This window comes from Manis pentadactyla, chromosome 2, assembly GCF_030020395.1.
Source record: "Manis pentadactyla isolate mManPen7 chromosome 2, mManPen7.hap1, whole genome shotgun sequence".
Classification (NCBI taxonomy): Eukaryota; Metazoa; Chordata; class Mammalia; order Pholidota; family Manidae; genus Manis; species Manis pentadactyla.
The window spans coordinates 155,281,556-155,301,772 of NC_080020.1; the positions used below are offsets into that span (position 1 = coordinate 155,281,556).

At 47.5% G+C, this 20,217-nt stretch overlaps 1 protein-coding gene and 1 long non-coding RNA gene across 5 annotated transcripts; one reads left to right on the forward strand and one right to left on the reverse strand.

Annotated features, from left to right (window-relative positions):
• Positions 1-2,230: 2,230 nt before the first annotated feature.
• Positions 2,231-7,905, reverse strand: LOC118914052 (uncharacterized). Of its 3 annotated transcripts, XR_008995745.1 has the most exons (5): positions 7,779-7,905; positions 7,272-7,373; positions 6,330-6,447; positions 5,726-5,932; positions 2,231-4,413 (listed from the first exon to the last, which is right to left on the reverse strand). It is a non-coding gene; the product is annotated as an uncharacterized LOC118914052 (long non-coding RNA). The 3 variants fall into 3 exon arrangements; XR_008995744.1 differs by having other exon boundaries at positions 6,330-7,373; XR_008995746.1 differs by lacking the exons at positions 6,330-6,447; positions 7,272-7,373 and having other exon boundaries at positions 7,779-7,893.
• Positions 5,107-10,727, forward strand: NEURL3 (neuralized E3 ubiquitin protein ligase 3). Of its 2 annotated transcripts, XM_036888519.2 has the most exons (4): positions 5,107-5,366; positions 7,800-8,285; positions 9,155-9,244; positions 9,879-10,727. In XM_036888519.2, exons 1-4 carry the CDS (start codon positions 5,339-5,341, stop codon positions 10,103-10,105), a joined length of 831 nt encoding a protein of 276 aa, XP_036744414.1. In that variant the 5' UTR covers positions 5,107-5,338; the 3' UTR covers positions 10,106-10,727. The 2 variants fall into 2 exon arrangements, with proteins under 2 accessions (XP_036744414.1, XP_036744423.1); XM_036888528.2 differs by lacking the exons at positions 9,155-9,244; positions 9,879-10,727 and adding an exon at positions 8,754-9,109.
• The last annotated feature ends 9,490 nt before the right edge of the window (positions 10,728-20,217 follow it).

Here is a 20,217-nt window from a genome sequence, read left to right on the forward strand (position 1 = left end):
CCATACCCCCAGCCTTGTCCTTTCACCTAAGCAGCTTCTTTTTCGATTATCAGGTGCCCTTGAGCCATCTGACTTGATGACTTGCAGTTACCCAGACTCAAACATCCTGAGCTCACAGTATCCCTCCCACACTTGCTCTCTGCAGGTCTGTGTCCCTCCTCTGGACCAGGTAAGCTTTGGCTCTCCTACAGTGCCGCATTCCATCCTGCCTCACTTCTGTCATTCCACCTGTGAGGTCTTTCCGCAAACAGATTGCTCCTGGCCCTTTGATCCAAGGCTCCTGCTCAGAATCCTTCAGTGATTGCCTATTTTCTGTAGAATAAAATCCAAATTCTCCTTTGACCTTTGTGATCTAGTTCCTTACTGTCACCTCTCTCTACAGACTGGAGGGCCACTGCTTCACTCTACCACTGGGCTAGACAGTGCTAGCTGCCTATCCAATAGCCATTTTCTCCTTCCTTAATAACAGAATCCCACTTTTTAACTGCTCCCCCAATAAGACTACATTTCTCAGCTCCCCTTGCAACTAGTTGTGGCCACAGACAAATTTCTGGCCAATGAGATATCAATGAAAGTGCTACAAAAGCCCTCCAGTAAGTTGTCAATAGGAAACTGACTTAGAGGAATGCCCTTTGGGGTCTTTCTCTTTCCTGGTGCCTGGAATGCTGATGTGCTAGCTGGAGCTCCAGCAACTGTTTTGGTCCATAAAGTGACCTTGAGTATGGAGGCCAGTGCTAGAATGGTGGAGCAGAAAAGCAGAGAGAACCTGGGTTCCTATGGCAATAGAGCTGTCAATACCAGTTACCCTAGACTGCCTGTTTTCAACTTATTTGAAAAAGAAATAAATACCTCCTGTTTAAGCCATTATTCTTTTGTATTTTCTGTTACATGCAATCCTAATCTTAACTGACCCAACCAGACAGTACCATGCACAATTACATTTCTGTGCCTTTGTATATGCAGTTCCTTCTCCCTGGAATGCCCTTTTTGCCTTTCTTGCTGTTGAAAGCTTAATTAATTTTCAGGGATCAATTTTTATACCTGTCGCTCCACAGAGCCTTTACCCATTCCCTGGGCATAATGACCCCTACCGCACCCATGGGTTTCCCAGGCCTCAGTCTGGATTTCTTATAGGAGTTACCTAAGTACCAGAGTGTACTTGAATTGACTAAGGACAAAGATTGGGTTTTCTTCAATCGCTGCTCACCCAGAAATTAGGCCAGTGCTTGGTATGTAGTAAGTGCTCAATAAATTTCTGTGTAACACACAAAACACCCTTGGGGCAGGTGTCACAGTCTTCCAGGACAGGCACCCTAAGAGGTATGTGGGACTAGGGGGCACAGGGAGCCTGCCTCCCCCCTTCCAAGCTCCCCTACCTCTGAACAGCCACAGGGGTCCCCAGTAGTGCTCCCCGCCCTCGGCTCCCCTCTCTAGCAGGCTCCACACTCACACCGTGAAGGGTGCTCCAGTGATAGTGGGACAAGAGCTGTGGGGGCCCGGAGCAGAATCAGGGACCAGGAAGATCTGAACGGGGTAGCAGTGTGAAAGTGACAGCACAGACCTAACTAGGGGATGGCTACTTTGCTGGCACACCCCAGCCTCCCTATCCTGACCTCTTGCCCCCAAGGCCCAGGATGGGGGTCCAACTATTGACCTGGAGAATTTGGTGAACCCCCAGAATTTTTAGGATCTCATAGCCGGAAAGCAAGTGGGCAGGAAGGAGAGCAAATGTGGGGTGGGGGACACAGGTGGGAGCCTTTGTGATGGGGGACCATTTATTTCCCTCCTGGGTATCTGACCCGAAGTCAATTCCATTTGTTTCCACCAGGTGGCAGTGCTACCAAACTCTCTGGTGCAAGGTTAGGTTTTCGGAGGGAGGTGGGTGCTCCATCGTTCATCAGCTCTCTCAGAACTGCTTTAGGGATGAAAGGGAATTTAGCCAAAATAAAATTAAGGTGCAACTGACATGCGATTTGGGCTGGATGGATTTTTCCATATGTATACACACCCTCTGTATACACAATACCCAATCAAGACAGAGGACATTTCCAGCAACCCAGAGACTCCCTTGTACCCCTCCCGGTAATCAACTCCCAAAGTGAGCACCATTCCTGACTTCTAACCCCACAGATTCGTTTACCCAGTTTTTATATTTCAGAAGCACAGAGGGTCCTGTTTGGGTCTTATCTTTCATCAGCATTAAATCAGTGAGTTTAACCACATTGTTGTGGATGAAAGTGATTTGTCCATTTTTATTGCCATGAGCATTCATTCCATGGTGTGACTACATGGTAGTTCACTTGTCCATTCTCCTGTTGGTGGGTCTTGGAGGTTGGGTTCCCTAGGGAGCAGCCCCTGAGACAGAATTATTAGGGAGCTTTTCCAGGATCAGCACCTGTGGAAATAGAACCTGACAGGAGAGCTGGACTGCGGGGCGGTTGTGACAAGAACCTCAGTTAAACACTTGAGAGCAGTACTCTAGCCTCTGGGGGACCATGTGCTTCATTCCTCAAGTAGGATCTGAGCAGCACATCAGAGCATCCAGCACAATGGATGTTAGGGCTGTTTCTAGTCAGGGGCTGTCACGAATCACACTCCTCTGAACATTGTGTATGTACCTGTCTTTTGGAAATCCATACCTAAGGCTATTGGGTATCACCCAGGAGTGGAATTGCTATCATAGGTAGGTGGATGGGCAATTTTGAATGAAACTGCCAAACTGAACTGTTTTGCACTCACAGATCCTTGCCAACCACCTATTGTGTGCATCATCCTGATTGTTCCATGGGTTGGTTTCCAGGCATGGCAGCCCCTTGCCCTCCGAATTTTGGCCCTATGGGGGAGCAGTTGAGTTTGGGCAAGTATAATATGGTAGGGGTCAGAAGGCCTCAGAAGCCTCAGCCTGGGACGTCCCCAACAGGTGGCGCCCTTCTTAGCTTTGAGGACCACAGTGCATCCTGCAGTACTGAATATAGCCACCAGGGGCTGCCTCAATTACCATCAGAAGCTGCCCTCCTCCAAAGGGCCAGTCCCTCCCTTCCTGGAATAAACATTTACAACAGCCTTGCTGAGTTGGTGGCCTGGAGCAAGAGGGAGGGGCGCAGTCTCCAGCATGGGGTGCCCAGTCAGCAACTATCCATAAAGCCCTTACTGTGTGTCAGCACAGTCAGGACGTTATTACAGCTAAGGACTCAGAAGGGTGCAAAGTGGCCTGACTTAGGAGGCACAGTGCAGCAGTTAAGGTACCAGTTGTCAAGCCAGACTGCCTGGGCCACATCTTCTTTCCCACTTACTGCCTTGTGATTGTGAACAAGTCTCTTCACCTCTTTGTGTGTGCCTCAGTTTCCCCATTTGTAAAATGGGAATGGTTACAATAGAATATTTTGCAGAAGCCGCCATAAGGATTAGCAAGTTAATTAGCAAGTACTAGACTTAGAACAATCATGTTTGTCAAATAATCAAGAATGGGGATGTGTGATGGGGTTTCTGCCTGGGCAACCCCGTCCCATGGATGTCAGCTCTAAGGCAGGATTTCAGTTCCTCAGAGTGCTCGCTGCCACTGAGGTCCCATTTTTGAGACCTCAGCGCCTCAGCCTGCTGTCGTCAGCTTATCTGGTAATGTTCCACCCAGGCTGATGCTCGAGATCTGATTTCCCTGATAAGATTCCATAATTACTTCTTTTATAGGAATATGGTTTATCAACAAGGTGCTCTTAGCTCCAGCCTTCTGGCCACCGCCCAGAGTAGCCAGAGATACAGGTGGATCTGCAGGAGAGGAAGGGGGAGGAGGGATCTCTGGGCCCTAGTACTGCCCAGAGACACAGGGATGCCCTGAGCCTGGACCTGGCTGGGCCAGCAGGACCACGAACCTTGGACTTGCTGGCACTGTGGTTGACTTCTCGCCAGCTTGCCTTTGGCCTCGGGAAGGCTGCTTCTAGAGGAGACACTGAGGGAGCCTGGCAGGGGCAGGTGTGAAAGAGAAGGTCCAAGGTTGCAGCTATCTTCTGAAGTCAGCTGGGCCCAGGTTCTGTTGCCTCTCCATTGCCCAGACCAAAAGCCCGGCCTGTCAGGGCTGGAAGGGACTCACAGACCGATTCATCCTGGCTTCCTGTTGTACACATGGAAGGACCCAGGGGGTATTAGGGGGGACAAGGAAACACAGGATGCCGGCCCTGGGTCTCCAAACCCCCACCCTTTCCCACCCTGCCACCTCCCAGCTCAGTCAATAGCACCACTGTCCTAGTCCCTCCAGGGATATGCGTGGGGGAATTCTCATAGAGGGGGGAATCTCCCTTTAGCCAAGTTCAGAGTAGTCACCGATCATGGCCTTGATCCAGGGTCTTGGGAAGGGCTTAGCCTGGAGGTGGAGGGCCCAGGTACTTACCAGCTCCAAATGAACTAGGGTCTTGCCACCTAAAGTGGGGTCCACAGAAGTACCGTGTTAGAAAAGCAGAATCCTTGAAAAAGCAGACATGGCCCTCAGACCTTCTGAATCATCTTCATTTTAATGAAATCCCCAGGAGATTCCTGCATGTTGCAAAGTGAGAAGCACTGGCTGGAGCAAACTACTTGCCCCCACCAGCCTCAGTTCCCTATGGAAGTGGATGGGGCAGATCTCTGACTTCTTTGCCCCAATACAGGGAGCCAGGTCTTTGGTATGACCTCCTATGGGACCACTTGCATTTGTGGTAGATTCTGAAAGTGGAATTCTGGCTCCAGCAAAGCTAGGGGAGCAATAGATACCTCTCCCATCCTGTCTGCCTCCCCATTCCCCTCTTGCTGGAGAACCCAGGCTGGGCCGCTTCACAGGTCCTCCATGCAGCTAATTCAATTCAGACTACTTTGGCAACATTGAGTAAGCACCTTCTGTGTGCCGGGGTCTGGAGCAGTGAATCTCCACCCCAGCTGTACATTAGAATCATTCCATGTGCTTTTTAAAATTAATTGATGCCAGGCCCCACCCTGCACACTGGAATCAGTCTCTGGGGACAGGTCTGGGTAGAGGTACTTATTAATGTGCCTCAGGCAATCATAATGCACAGCTGGGCTGTGAACAACTGAGAGAAGTCTACCCTAAAACCTACACGGGCCATCTCTGCAGTCCCTGCTTCCCAGGGGCCAGCCAGCTGCAGTAGGTGTGCAGTGAGCCAGGAGAAATCATCAGGAAATTCCCTAGATATTGTAACCCGTGACAGCAACATCTAATTAATCATCAACTATGTAACATGATCCCTGCCCATAATAAGGGGACCTGCTGAATCTTTGGAAACCTGTCCACTGGCCTTCTGCTGCCAATTCCTTCCAGACCCAGGGACCTGTGCCTGAGGACCCCAGGCTGATGGGTGCCTGGCTCTCCTCCCCGGCTGGTAAGTGGGGGCCCTGAGCTTGGTTCCTGGACTGGGGATGCAAGAAGCAGAGGGATCCACGGGACCTTGGGCAAGTCACTTTCCCCTAGGGCCTCAGTTTCCTCATCCACAGGCCAGGGCCAGTGCAAGCCACCCTGCTGGCATACAGGGCTGCCAGGAGCACAGACCAAAAGGCCACCTGAGGCACAATAGCTGTCTGTGAGTGTCACATGAGACCACAGCTTTCCCTTATGGGAGGTGGGGGTACACCATCTTTCACCACCAGGGATCCAGACTGCATCTCTGGACCCTGCTTCTGCCCAGGCAAAGAGCCGAAGTCTCGGCCCGTGGCCCCCTAGCAGCACTGAAGGCTCACACACCAGCAGCAGCAGGTGGCACCCAGGGCCTGGGGCTTGGGGGAGGAACCAGGCCGCCTTGGCTGCCACTACTGTGGTGACCATGTGTGGATTCCAGGTGATGGTGGTGCCATGAAGGAGGCAGCACAGGAGAGCAGGGTGAGGAGCTGGGCCGAGCTCCTCCACTTGCAGCTGCAGCAACTTGCATCCCCCCGACCCGCTCAGTTTCCTCTGAGTACAAGATGGTGGCGGGGAGTAAAAGAGGTTGTAAGGGCTTAGGAGGTGCCTGGCACCTGGGGAGGCTTGGTGGCTGGAGGGGCAGTGATGAAGATGGGGATGAGCAGGGTGCTAACCCTAAATTACTTGGATTCTAAGAGCCTCGAGGCAAAGAGTCTCTGATTTGAATCCACCTGTCAGGGTGGGAGGAGGGCATCAGACATTGCCTGACGCCTGCCCACTGGGCAGTGAGCTCCTCACATTCAGGACTCCCAGGCAGGTACCTGAGACTCCAGGCATTGACTGGGTAGGCATATCAGTCCCATCTGTGGGTCAGGAGACCCTAGAGCCACATGGGCAATCGCTTGCCTCGGGCAGCCGCAGAGCTGGGGTTAGAATCCGGGTGTCAGACCTGCTTGCCTTGCACCGAGCCTCTCAGGGACCCTGCAGTGGGCGCAAAGGTCCATCTGATGTCGGGCCTTGACTCTGGCTCCTGGTCACCATCTGTCTACGCAGGGACTTCCCCCAGCCTGTGCACAGCCGGAAGGAACAGGAATGGGGGTCTGGGCAGGCCTGTCAGGGAGGAGGGGTGAGCATATTCTGGGAAGGGTTGGCAATGTGGGCAGAGCTCAGGTGAGGGCAGGGTGAGCTTGGATAGCAGAGCCCTGTGAGGGCAGGTTCGGAGGCCCCCAAGGCCAGGGTGAGGGCTTGCCCCTGATGCCTCAGGAGAGGGAACCACAGTAGGCTTGTCTTTGGTCTGAGTCCGTCAAGGACAGATTCACGGTGACTTTGAGAGTATCCCCCGTGCCTGACCAGGTCGACCCTCCCCAGCATGTGCCCTTCTGGCTTATTGCAGGCCTGTGAGTCATCAGAGACGGGGGCCCAGGGGAAACTAATGAGATCTGGGAGGGGAGGGGACTTGCTCCCCCCCAGGCTGGGGTCAGGCTCAAGTTCTGATTGAATTCACACCTTTTTCTTTCCAGCCTCCCTCCTCCAACCCAGTAAAAGCTGGGCCGGGATGGGGGAAGGGTGAGTGATGAGGTCTGGGGAGCTGGCTAAGAGCAGTCCTCAGGCAGGAAGCTCACCAGCTTCCTCACCAGTTTCCTCCAGGCCTCCGAGGCCTGGGGGTTGGAAGGAAGGGCTGCCCAGTAAGGAACTTTCCCTGCCTGTCTGCCAAGTGGAATCAGGTCAGGAAGTCCCCTAATTTCAAAGCCCACCCCTGGACCTTGGCTGGGCCCAGCCCGTGATTCTGAGGGGCTGACCTGGGACCTCCCCTTTCCAGCCTCCCCCCATCTCCACCCCGTGGGAAGCCAACAAGCCCCTTTCTCTCCCAGGACAAGAAAGTCACCCTCACTGGAGGCTGTGGGCTTGACAAGTGATGCAGGTTCTCTGCGGGAAAATCACGGGGACTGGCCTCCAGCACCCAGCACAATCAGCAGAGCTATTGTCTTTCGGGCTATTTCAGATGGAATATGCATGTACATGTTAAATATATAGATACCCGTGTCCAACAAAACCAGAATCATATTACATCTACTTTCTACAACCTGCCCTTTCTATTTAATGACAAAAACCATTACAGGATATTAGGATCAGTACAGGCATCCATTCCCTTCATTTTGACAATATCCCTGTGGGAGGGGTACAGAGGCTTGGGAGGGAGACTCGTGAGGAAACTCAGGACCCAGACAGGCAAAGAACGTTCCTCACTCGGCTCTAGGCAGGTCTCTGGGGTCCTAGGGATGAGGGCCAGGGCAGACAGTGGCCCCGGGATGCTGGTGATGGTGGAAATGCCCCTCACCCCAGGAAAGGTCAAGGAGGGAGCCTCGCGGGGAGCCGGTGGGGCCGGGTCAGCACTCACCTACTCCCCCACCCTCCGCAGAAGCCGAGGCGCCTCGAGAGACACTTCGCTTCCACGCTAAAGCCAAAGGCGCGCAGGTGCAGCTGGACGCGCTGCGCTGCACTGCGCGCCGGCGCTCCACCTTCCACGACGGCATCGTGTTCAGCCACCGGCCGGTGCAGCCCGACGAGCGTGTGGCGCTGCGCGTGCTGTGGCACGAGGACTGCTGGTGCGGCGGCCTCCGCGTGGGCTTCACGCGCCTGGACCCCGCGCGCGTGCCTGCGCTCCTCCTGCCGCCCTTCTTGTGCCCGGACCTGGAGCAGCTAAGCCCGACGTGGGCGGCCGTGCTGCCCAGACACTGGGTGTTCCCGGGGAACGTGATCCGCTTCTGGGTGAACCGCAGCGGCTGGCTCTTCGCCAATATCAACGCTGGTCCCCAGCTTCTGCTGCGCAAGGGCGTGCTCACCGGCGCCCCGCTCTGGGCCGTGATGGACGTGTACGGGACCACCAAGGCCATCCAGCTGCTGGGTGAGGCACCCCGCGGGGACCAGGCACCGCCCCTGTGGGAGAGGCTCGGGTGCAACTCTGCCCCCCGCCCAGAGCCGCGGGGGGAAACGTTCATTCGTTCATTTCATGAGCTCCTGCCCAGTGTCAGATATGAAGATGGCTCTGGGGACTCCAGAGGGACAAGTCCCAGGCATAAGGAGGACACCTTGTCCCTAAAGAATGATAAGATAATGACTAGCACCCCAAACATCTGTTAAAGAGCCAATCACGTTTCATAAAGGGAGAAATTTGGAAGCTGAGCTTTCTAAGTAGTTCACTGGAGACAGGATGCCTGAGTTCAGTCAGCCGGTGGGGAAACAACTCTCTCGACACCTGAAACGAGAGTGGATTTGGGGGGAGTGAGTAGATTCAGGAACACATTGAAAAGAGACTGGTGCCCCTGTGCTGGTGGCCCATGGGCCTGCACACAAGCCGTCCATTCCCCACCAGGCACAGTGGCTTTAAAAACCATGTGTCACAGCTGCTGGAGCCTCTCCCCTAGAACACCTAACCTGGCAGGTCTGGAGTGGGCCCATGCGCTGTTTGCCTGCCTCCTGGGGGATTTTCATGCACATGCAGGTAACACTGAGGGTCTCCATTTAGGTAACAGTAGGAAGACAGAGAGGAGATGTCTAAAGGAAGGGCAGTTTGGGAAAGAGAGTCTACAACCCACAAAGTCTCTGCTTGGCTAACCTGGGGAAGGGATGGTGAAGAGAGGGCCCTAAGATTAGATGGGAACTCTAGCACTGCAACCCAGAAAATGAAGGAGGTGGACACTGCCCCAGGGGCTCAGTGGGGAGGGAGCACCCTGGCTTTGCTCCCTGAACCCTGAGTTTCCCTCTCTGCCTTAGACCCCAAAGCCAGCGCCTTCCCCACAGACGGCACCTTCAGCACAACCACGCCGTGGGACCTCTATGTTGACATTATGTCTGAGCTTGATGGTGAGTGGCTTCCTGGGGCACACCAACTTCCCAGGACTCCAGAACCAGGTTGCCAGAGGGAGTCCCAGCCTTAGGAACTCATTAAAGTCTTTCAGAGTCCCATGAAGCCTCCCACAGGCTTCACACCAGAAGATTTGGCTCTGCTGCTGGAAACCTAAAAGGAAATGAATAGCTCTGCCTTCTAGAACATTGGCTGACTTTACAAGTTACAAGAGCACATTCATGAACAGATAACATTATTTTATCCTTGCTTTAACAAGCAATTCACGTTCATAGTAAAAGCTTTTCCAAAAATAAAATAAAATAAACATTAAAGGATAAAGAAAGAAGCAAAAAAAAAAAAAAGCACCAAAATGATCCATTAACTCCGAGGTGGATTTCCTCCCAGTATTTTGTGGTCATATATATATATACATATATGGGGACTTGATTATGCTTTGTTTTCCTTTTTTCTAAATTAGAATTTTATGAAATATATGTATGTACATTATGGTTATCTTAGTACTATTTTCATTGTGAGCATTTTCTCATGACATAATAGTCTTCAGAATATGACTGTGTAGTTCTCTGTCCTCCAGTAGGCTGCCCACCCCTTGCCCCATGCACCCCCATCATGGGCTGTCTCTTTTCCCAGCCACAGCAGGAGGAGAGTGTGCCATCTGCTTCTACCGTGCTGCCAACAGCTGCCTTGTGCCCTGTGGTCACACACTCTTCTGCGGCTCCTGCGCCTGGCGAGTCTTCAGGGACACAGCCAAATGCCCCATGTGTCGCTGTGATATTAAGATGGTGACCTCAGCATGGAACCCTACTGCTCTGCGGACTGGCAAAGGCTTCCCGGCGGGGGCGGCAGATTGGGCCTAGCTCTGAGCCCAGCTCCGGCAGAAGGAGGAGGTGCAGTCAGAAAGTCAGAAAGGCTGGTCAGCAATAATTTCAGTAGCAAGAGGGAGGTGGTGATCCCCCATCCCCACCAGGCTTGGCCCAGTGGAGCTGAGAGGAGCCTCTCTTTCTGCCCATACCCAAACTGTCTCTCTAATGGGGAGCCTAGCTGTAGAAAGTGACTCAGTGATGGGCTAGGGGACTTCTGGTCCCTCTGCTTAGCTCCAGGTTCATTTGGGCCCTGTCAGGGCTTTTGGATGGCCACCGCAGGCCTAGCAGTCCTGGTATACATAAGTCCCATGGTGCTCAGAGTCAAGAACCCATGTGTGTCAATGAGGAGGGCCTTTGTTCAGAGATGGGGAGGCCCGACCTCTGGGTTTACAGCAGAGGAAGTTAAGAATATCTGTGTGTCTGCTGGAAGCCCTGCCCACCCTGAGGTATTGAGAAGTCTGAACCAGATGCAGGGAGGCATCTGGGTGGAATGTTAACAGTGCCGTGCAGAAGCTGCTCCTGCCAACAAGACCTCCATAAAATGGATCCGTTGTTAACCACCTGCCTGCCTTGCTGGGTGTCTGTGAGGTCCCAGTGAGATCATGCATCTGAGGATGATTCACTGTGGTCACTGTGTTTATTTCATTGCCAATTTCTGAGATGTTAAAATAAAAAATCACTGTAAAAGACAAACTTTAAAGAATATGTCCCCTTTGTTGCAGTCAGTGGGAGTGGGAGGAGCTTGGGCTGGTCAGGATGCTGAGGCATTTGAAACATGCCCTCCTGTCCCCTACAGACATACTCTGGGCTTGCAGTAGACTGGGTGGAGCTCTGTGCACTCAAGCCGGTGGACTCATTTTGCTAGGCACGCAGAGGGATAGTCCTAGGCTCCCAGCCCTGAAGTCACAACCAGGCTTTGCTCTCGCCACCCTTGATTTGGCGGTAGGGAGAGGGCTGCTTATTTTGGGCTCTGGCTCCTGACTGAAGGGAAGAGCTGACCTGAGAACTGACGTCAGCATGGGTTTATGACGGGGCAAGCCATACCTATTACTTTGCTCTTTTCTTGCTCTCTGACTGGTGGGGAGGTGTCGCCTGGGGGAGAGGGTTAAAAGGGGGGTTCCAACCTACTGTGCTCAAAATTAATGATGGGCGACTCCACAGACTGCCTCCATGCCCAGCCAGAGGGTCAGGATGCTGGGTTTGAGGGCATCAGAGTAGCTTTCACTCTGGAGTAGGATCGCATCTGCTCCACCTAAGGGTTCTAACCTTGCTCATGTGACTTAACTTCTGTGAGCCTCGGTTTCTTCATCTGTAAAGTGGAAATAAGATCATTTTCTTGCTGGTAAGGTGAGAAGGTAGTGAGTATGAAACTTGTAACTTAGAGGAAGTATTAAAAATATGGCAGCTCCCTTCCCCTGGAAAAGGCACATCTCCCAGAGGAAGCCCCCAAGGGATCAGTAGGGCCAGGTATGGATCCTGACAGCCCACTGACTTTTACCAAGGACCACCACATCACCACAATAATTTGGAATGATTCCTATGGATCCTAAAACGAGTTTTTTCATCTTTTAAGAGTTTAAACTCAGATTCTTCCATGTCCAGGGCAGTACTTTAATCCTATTCCCAGCGAACACCTCCTTATCAATTAACACCCAGGCAAACCTAATCTTAGAAATTATTTCTAATCTGAGGTGGGATTTCTGGGATGGTGGAGTAAGGACTTCTGTAAATCCATTCCTCCAGAAAAGCAACAAAAGTATTGGCAAGATTGTAAAAATCAGCTTTTCCAGAGCTTTGGGTATTAACCAAAGGCGAACAATCTGAAGAGGGTTTATCCAAGAGAAACTACTCAACTTTGGCAAGAACAGAGTGGTTTTAATTTTAACTCCCATCCCTCTTACCCCAGGTCCACAGTAGTCTTGAAAACCAGCAGCCTTGCTGATGTCTCTGCTGTCTCTCTCTGCTGTGCTCTGCCTGCCCTGCTTGGTTGGACCTGCTTCTCGGTCAGCGAGAGCCTCTATGCCTGGGGAACCAGAATGTCTCCACATGCCAGCCAGGCCCCAAGCTCCATGAGGATAAAAGCTCCTTTATTTGGGACCTTGTCCTGTATATTTCATCTGGCTGTTAACTTGTAGCCTTTATGACATCCTTTATTAAACTGGTAAACGTTAAGTGTTTTCCTGAGTTCTATGAGCCACTCTAGCAAATTAATCGGACCTAAGGGGGAGGTCGTGGGAACATCCAATCTGTAGCTGGTAGGTCAGCACAGGGAACTGCCTGGGGCTTGTGACCGGTGTCTTGAGTGAGGGGTGGAAGGCAGTCTTGTAGGACGGAGCTCTTAACCTGGGAATCTGGTGCTGTCTCCAGGCAGATAGCATCCGAATTAAGTTGAGTTCTCCAACACCCTGCTGGTGTTTGAGAATTGCTTGGTGTAAGTTTGTGTGGGAAGACCCCCTCCCACATATTTACACACTTTGGAATCGGGTCTGGGTACCTGAATGGAGTTGTACTGCTATTACTGCTGGGTACAATATTGTTACTTTTATACATATATGTAGGGAAGAAATACACCATTGCATTTGGTGTTGGACATGTGGGAATCACACCTATCAATAGAAAGAGAAAAATTATAAAAACAACCAAGTAAAAATTCTGGAGTTGAAAAGCACAATACCTGAAATAAAAAGTTCACTAGAATGGCTCAACAATAGATTTGAGCTGCAGGAGAAAGGATCAGTGGACTTGAAGGTAAATTTATAGAGATGATCTAGTCTGAGGAATAGGGGAAAATGACAAGAAATAAACAAACCCTTTGAGATCTGTGGGACATTAAATGTTCCAACATAAATATAATGGGAATACCAGAAGAAGGGAGAGAAAAGGGGGAAGAAAAAAATATTTGTAAAAGTCAAGTCCAAATAGTTTCTAAATATGATGAAACATATTAATCTACACATCCAAGAAAATCAACAAACTCCAAGCAGGATAAACCCAAAGAAATCCATACTGAGACATATCAGAGTTAAACTGTCAAAAACCAAACAGAGAATTTCAATGGCAACAAGAAAAGCAAAGAACAAAACTTCATCATATACAAAGAATCCTCAGTAACAGCTGACATCTCATCAATAATCAAGGAAATAATGAAATGATGTCTTGAAAGTGCTGGGAAAAAAGAATTTCAACCAACAATTCTCTATCCAGCAAAATTATCTTTCAAAAAACGAAGAAGCATTCTCAGGTAAACAAAAAACAGAACATTCATTGCTAGCAGATTTGGCCAACAAGAAATATTAAAAGAATTCCTTCAGACTGAAATGAAAGGATTGATCTCTAACCTTTTCCTCCAATCATGTTGGTAGGCAAACTGCGGCCCAGGGAGGAAGAATGATCTTATAAATGATGGGACAAGAATTAGAATCCTCATTATAACACACTGACTCAATAATTTCTTCATTCATTCATCAAGTTAATTTTAAAGACATTAAGCACCAGATAGTGGAAGCTATCCCATATGAGCAGAGCCTTTTCTGTGTCCTTGGGAGTCAAACTGAGGTATAAAAATTATAGTACAATGTGGCAAGTATTCAAATAGTCTGTACAAAAAGCTTCTCAACTTCTTGTTCAAGAGAGACTGAGCACATGAAGTGTTTCCTTTTACTCCGAGTCTCTATAAATTGTTCATAAAAGATCTAAATAAATCCCTATCTTCACTTGAAAACAATATAGGGAAAACCTAGTGATTAAAAAAAAACATTATAAAAGATGGAAAACAGAGGAGAGTAGACTGAAGATGGAAAACATGGACCAGAATTCCACAGAGGAGAGGACTGCTTCAAAGGGTGGGAACAGCTCCAGGGACACTTCAAACCCAGAATGGGGGAACTGGGAGCAGGAAGTGGCCCACACTCCACCTACCAGGAATGCTTCACCGAACACAATGCAGTATAAAATTAGACTTAGCACACCAACACAACGGGGCTACACCTAACAATATGGAGATTTAACAAGAAAATCTAATGAATACCAATACATTTACACAAACATGAAAACCTAGAAGAAATAAATGACTTGCTTGGAAGACATAAATTACCCAAATTGGCCCAAAAAGTAGAAAACTTTAATAAATAACTCCAGAAGGTTCTGAAAAGGTAGTCAATTCCCTAAAATGTTTACAAGCTTAATTAAAAAATTTATAGGTTTTGGTTAATAATAGCAATAACATATAGACAAAAGTAGTCAAGAATAAATTAGTAATGACAATAAACCTTGTAAAATAGCTGGGAATAAATGTAATAAAATATTCAAGTCACCATGGAATAGCATAAACAAGACCAAAAATAAAAGAGCTGTATACCATGTTCTTGGGTGAAAGTCTCAATATGGTAAAGATATTGCTTTTTTCCAGAACACCATAAATCCATGAATTCTGTGCAGTCTCAATCTAAAGCTCATTGGGATTTTCCATGGACCTTGGGAAACTGTTTCTAAAATCAATATAGATGTTTAAATGCTTAAAAATAACTAAGACAATTTTGAATTAAGATTATAAAACAACAGTTATTTAAACAATACTTTGATTTCTGTGGATTTCTTCAGGAAAGATAAACAGATCAGATACAAATCCAGTGCAGTCCCAGGTGTGAAAGAATATTTAGTTTTGTATATGATAAATTAGGTGGCACTTCAAATCAGTGAAAAAAAACAGATTATTGAGTGAAATGTTTTGGAAAATTGACTACCCATTCAGAAAAAAATAAAGTCATCCCATTCACAAAAATACATGCCAGATGGGTTGAAGAGCTTAAACTTTAAAAATCTTGTAGATAAAGATGATAGATTGATCAAAAACATTTACTTTTGCTCCTTCCTGAAAACCAACTGACAAGACAGCAAGGGGATTTCTTTTTTCAAGGCGAAAACCCACAAGGGCAAAAGAGAAAGAAAAGAAAAGAAAAGAAAGAGGAGGCAGCTGCCACAGAATCTGTGAGGCTGGAAAGGAGCTGGATGGACTTAGCCCCGGGAACTGACTTTTCCACCAGCACTGGGGAAAGCTAAGAAACAACCATGTTTCTACCCAGAACCTCCAGGAATTGGGACACCCAGTATCTCTGCAAGTGAGAGTGAAGAAAGAAACTGGAAACAGGAGAACTTACTAATATAATTAAGAAGAAGTTAGGCCCTCTAACCCTGGGTATCAGTGCTTTTACCAACCTTGTCAGAATATTAGAAGTTTATTCTCCAGGGAGGCAAAGGAAAAATACAAGACAATTACTACTCTTAGAGGAAATTAAAGGTAGTTCAGGAAAAGATAGTCGATTAAGGTATACACAAGCCTCAGCTTGGCTGTGACAGGTATTTATACAATATTAATGTAAATGTTGACTACTGGCCCACCTAAATTATGTGACCCTCTGGGAAGGACTAATGGATGGAAGGAGTGCTCCATTGTATGGTGGTGTAGGGGACAGAATGGAGAGAGGATTAAGTGCACATCCTTCAGAGTGAGGAGCCTCTATCTAATTCCTAAAACTTCGTCTCACAAGCTAGCAACCTAAGCATGTTATTAAAAAAATAGAGAGGTAAATGTAAACAAAGGACTTAGAAGTGGCTTCCTTTGGGAAAATGATAAGAATGAAGGCAGGGACTGTTCTTTTTGAAACCAGCCTTGTAGAACAGTTTGGCTCCTTAATGTATTTGATTATGATTCCAATAAAAGTAAAATAAAACAAAAAAAATCTATAAAAATATCAGAAGACCCCAGTCATAATTGGAGTGTTCCAATCTCGATCTCTCCCTGGCGTGCCAACAGAGGCCAAGTGAGAAACCTGGACTTCCAACCTCATCTGGCAGTGCCTCCCCTTTTGAGTGGTGTCAGAAGAGTCCTGCTAAAACAGGACTTTTTAAAAAGACCCAGAGTCTTATAACAAAATACCCAAAATGTCCAGGATACGACCAAATATCACTTATCATACCAAGAACCAGGAAAATTTTAACTTCAATAAGAAAAGACAACCAACAGACCTCAACACAGGAATGACACAGTTGTTAAAATGATCTGACAAGGATTTTAAAACATCATAAAAATGTTTCAGGCATTCATGAGCCCATTTGAAACAAATGGAAAAAATTGAGACTCAGCAAAGAAATAGAAAATATAACGAAGGATGAAATGGAAATTTTAGAACTAGAAATTATAATAACCAATAACAACAGAAAAGGAAACTTGAAGCTGAAAAATAGAAATGGCCAATATGAACAACAGAGAAAAAGATGAACTGACAAAAAACAACAACCCAGAAAACAAAGAGCAGGGCCTCAATGACCTGCGGAACAGTAACTAAAGATCTGACATTCACATCATTAGAGTTCCAGGGGAGAGGAGAGAGGTGGTGTTGAGAAGTATTTGAAGAATTAATGGATGAAAATTCTCCAAATTTGGCAAAAGGTGTAAACCTATAGTTTCAAGAAGCTGAGCAAACACCAGAACATGACCTAAATCCAAAGAAATCTACACCAAGATGTATCATAATCAAATTTCTAAGAACTAAGACAAAGAAAACATCTTGAAAGCAGCCGGAGAAAAACAACACCTTGCCTTCAGGGAAAAAGCAATAGAAATGACAGCAGATTTGCCATCAGAAACCATGGAGGCTGGCAGGAAGTGTCACAATATTTTTCAAGTGCAGGGGAATAAAAAGAGCCATCGATTCAGAATTCTATGTCCAGAAAAATGACCCTTCAGGAATGAAGAGGAAATCAAGATTTTCTCAAATTAAGGAAAACTAACAGAATTTGTCATCAGCAGACCAAAAGGAAGGACAAAAGGAGGTTCCCCAAACAGAAAATCAGTAACAAATAAGGAATCTTGCAACATCAGGAAGGAAGGAAGAACAAGAGAAATAATACAAATATGATGAGGTCTAACAGGACAATGGAGAACACAGTGAGCAGAGGAGATGTGTGTGATCCATGTAGTGGCCATTCCGAGCTGTTCCATTTGCATATAACTTGCCCAATGCCCATGAATACAGAGCTCTATTGGACCCACAATGCATGGGTATTCAGCAAGACTCAAAGCGAGTGCAAGTACAGAACTGTTGATGGGCAGCAGCTGCCTAGCCTGGGACTACATTCTAAGCCTTCACCAAAGAAATGTGAGAGAAAGCAGCATGCTATTTCTGGGCTGAGGCTCCATCCTTTCTTCTCCCACATGCTTTCTGGGTGCAGAGGACACCGACATTCTAGTGGATGGTAGAAATACAAGACAGGTGACACTAACCAGGAATCATAGCAATGGCCCATGATGTGGGTAAGAAATGAATCTCTTGTACAAATCACTGAAATGGTGGGGTTCCTTTGTTACTGCAGCTCGTGTTCCCTTGGGGTTTATATCTTTGCAGAATTATAACACATGACTTTTTCATTTAATAACCAATATTTAAATCTCAATGGATTTTTATGTAATTTTTGAGCAAATGCCTAACATGTGTCTCTTGATACAATTAATTTTATTTAACTGGTAGCATAATTTTTTGTGATCATGTCAGGTACTTGTACATATAGACTACATTTGATGTATTCAAGATATTTTGCAATGTGTACTAGAAGAACGGGCTCATATTTCTACAAAAAAATTAGAAAATAGAGGAGATAGTTTAACCTCAGAGTAGTGATGGCCTTTCAAAACAAGACACAAGATCTAAGAGCCACTAAGAGGAGACTGACAAGTTTGATTACATATAAATTTTTTAAAAAGCTTCTGTATGCCAAAAGATACCATAAATAAAACTAAAAAGCAAGCTAATGGATAGGAAGTAGTCTTTCAATATAAATGATAGAGAATGAATTGATGTCCAAACATATACAGCACTCACTCCTACAACCAATAAGAAAAGCACAAGTAGTTCCCCATGGAAGTAACTAAGATTACATGCGAGCAAATCAATCCACGTGGCCAGTAAGCATGTAAGTAGATGATCTCGTTCATCAGAGTCTGGGAAATGCAAATCAAGGAAGCGATGAGATACCAACAGAATAGAAATTGATTGAACAAGAAAACTGTAGACATTATCTACTAAAATGTAAAGTGTTCATTCCCTATTGCCCCAGCAGTAACTACTCTATGTCACTCACATGGGTGACATGGCAAGTTACTGGATTAAAACAATGGACAGGGTGTGTGCCTGCAAGGGTATTCCTGGGGGCAATACTTGGCACCATATATTTCACCATACTTCTGACATACAGAATGTGATATGTCATAATCTCATGTATGTAAAAATATATAAAATGTGTATATATGGGTGTGTGTTGGTAAATACATAGCAAAGTGTGTGGAAGGAAAGAGAGATTATCTTGAGGAAAAGATTGGGATGGGGAGAGGGGCCTGAGAGGAAATTTTAATTTAGCTACAATGTTTTGAGTTTCTGTACAATGAGAATGAGTTTCTTTTTGGTTAAAAGAGCAAAAGTAGTTGCTCTGGAAAACAGTCTGGCAGTTCCTCAAAAAGCTAAACATGGAGTTACCATATGATTCAGCAATTTCACTCCTAGGTAGGTACCCAAGAGAACTGAAAATATGGGTCTGTGAAAAAATTTGTCCATACCAAAACCCAACAACCAACCAACAGATCCTGAATGTTCACTATAGACTTATTCATAATAGCCCCTCGGAGATGAAGTCAAAAGTCCATCAACTGATGAATGGATAAACAACAGGTGGTGTATCCATACAAGGGCATATTGTCTGGCCATAAAAAAGGAACAAAGTGCCGATCATGCTACAAGGTAGATGAACCTCAAAAACATCCATCTCTTAAGGAGGCCAGTCACAAAAGGCCATATACTCTATGATTTTATTCATACAAAATGTCCAGAATAGGCAACTCCAGAGAGACAGAAAGTAAATTAGTGGATGCCAGGGGCTAGGGAGAGGAGGGAGTGGAGAGTGACCGCTAAGGAGTACCGGTTTCTTTTGGGGGTGAGGAAATTAAAATTGCGCTAATGGCTGCACAACTTTGTAAATATATTAACCACTGAACCGCATCCTTTAAAGGTGTGGATTTCATGGCATGAGGATTATACCTCAATTTAAAATTTATGCAGAAAAAAGCACCCCAAAATAGTCATAGAGAAGTACTAGCGGGAGAAAAAGAGGAAGGCAGTATTAGCCCCGGTAGCAGGACAGGCTTCGAAAAGGAAGCGACATTTGCACTGGGTTTACAGGACAAGCTATTCTGAGAGAGGAGGGGAGGGCTGGGTAGTCCACACAGCACGCGCAAAGCCAGACAAGCACAGGATGTGTAGGGGGAACTGTGCGGAGCCACACTGGCTAAAGCAGAAGGCACAGGAAGCCGAAAGGAGCCCAAGGGGAAGGTGGCTGGAGCTGACGGCAGCCGCAGGGGCCGACCGCAGAAGGAGCCGCAGCCGACCTGCCCTGCTGGTGAGGTACCTGGGAAAGAAGCAGGCTGCCAGGTTTCACTTTCCCAGAAGTCTGAGATTTAGAGCTTGTGGCGATAACAGGGCACTGGATCAAAGCAGTGGAAATGAGTCATTATCAGGAGGCTAATACATAGGTAAAAGGAAAGTAAAAGTACCACTGAGGATTATCAGTGTTTGCTTAGGCAGGAAGCCACCCAAGCTGGGTCCAGGGACTGCAAAGGGGCTTTCCTGGAGACTGGAGAAAAACTCCCTTGTGCAGGTGACTTTCAGATAAGGCTTCCTGACTGGGGTGGGAGACCTGGGTCTGGGCAATAACAAGCCCTCCCTGCAAGGGACAAGGTTCACCATGCCCCCTGTCCACTCGGCGCCCCCCACGCCATCTCACCTGCACACTCCCACGGCCACCTTTGACCTTCAGGGGCGCCTCCACTAGCTTCACAGCCTGATTGATACCCCTCCCCCTAGCGCTGCTACGGGGCCTCCTGCTGCTGAGAAGCTGCTCAGGAAATTCCACTGGGAGGAAGCCCACAAGCATAGGTTGGGGAGGACAGTAAAGGGGATTTTTGAGCCTGATGACAGAATGAAGGGAATGAGGTGCCGTCCCATCCCTCCATGGACCTGCACACCACATCAGTGTCCCATCTGCCAGCTGTCCTGCTCTCC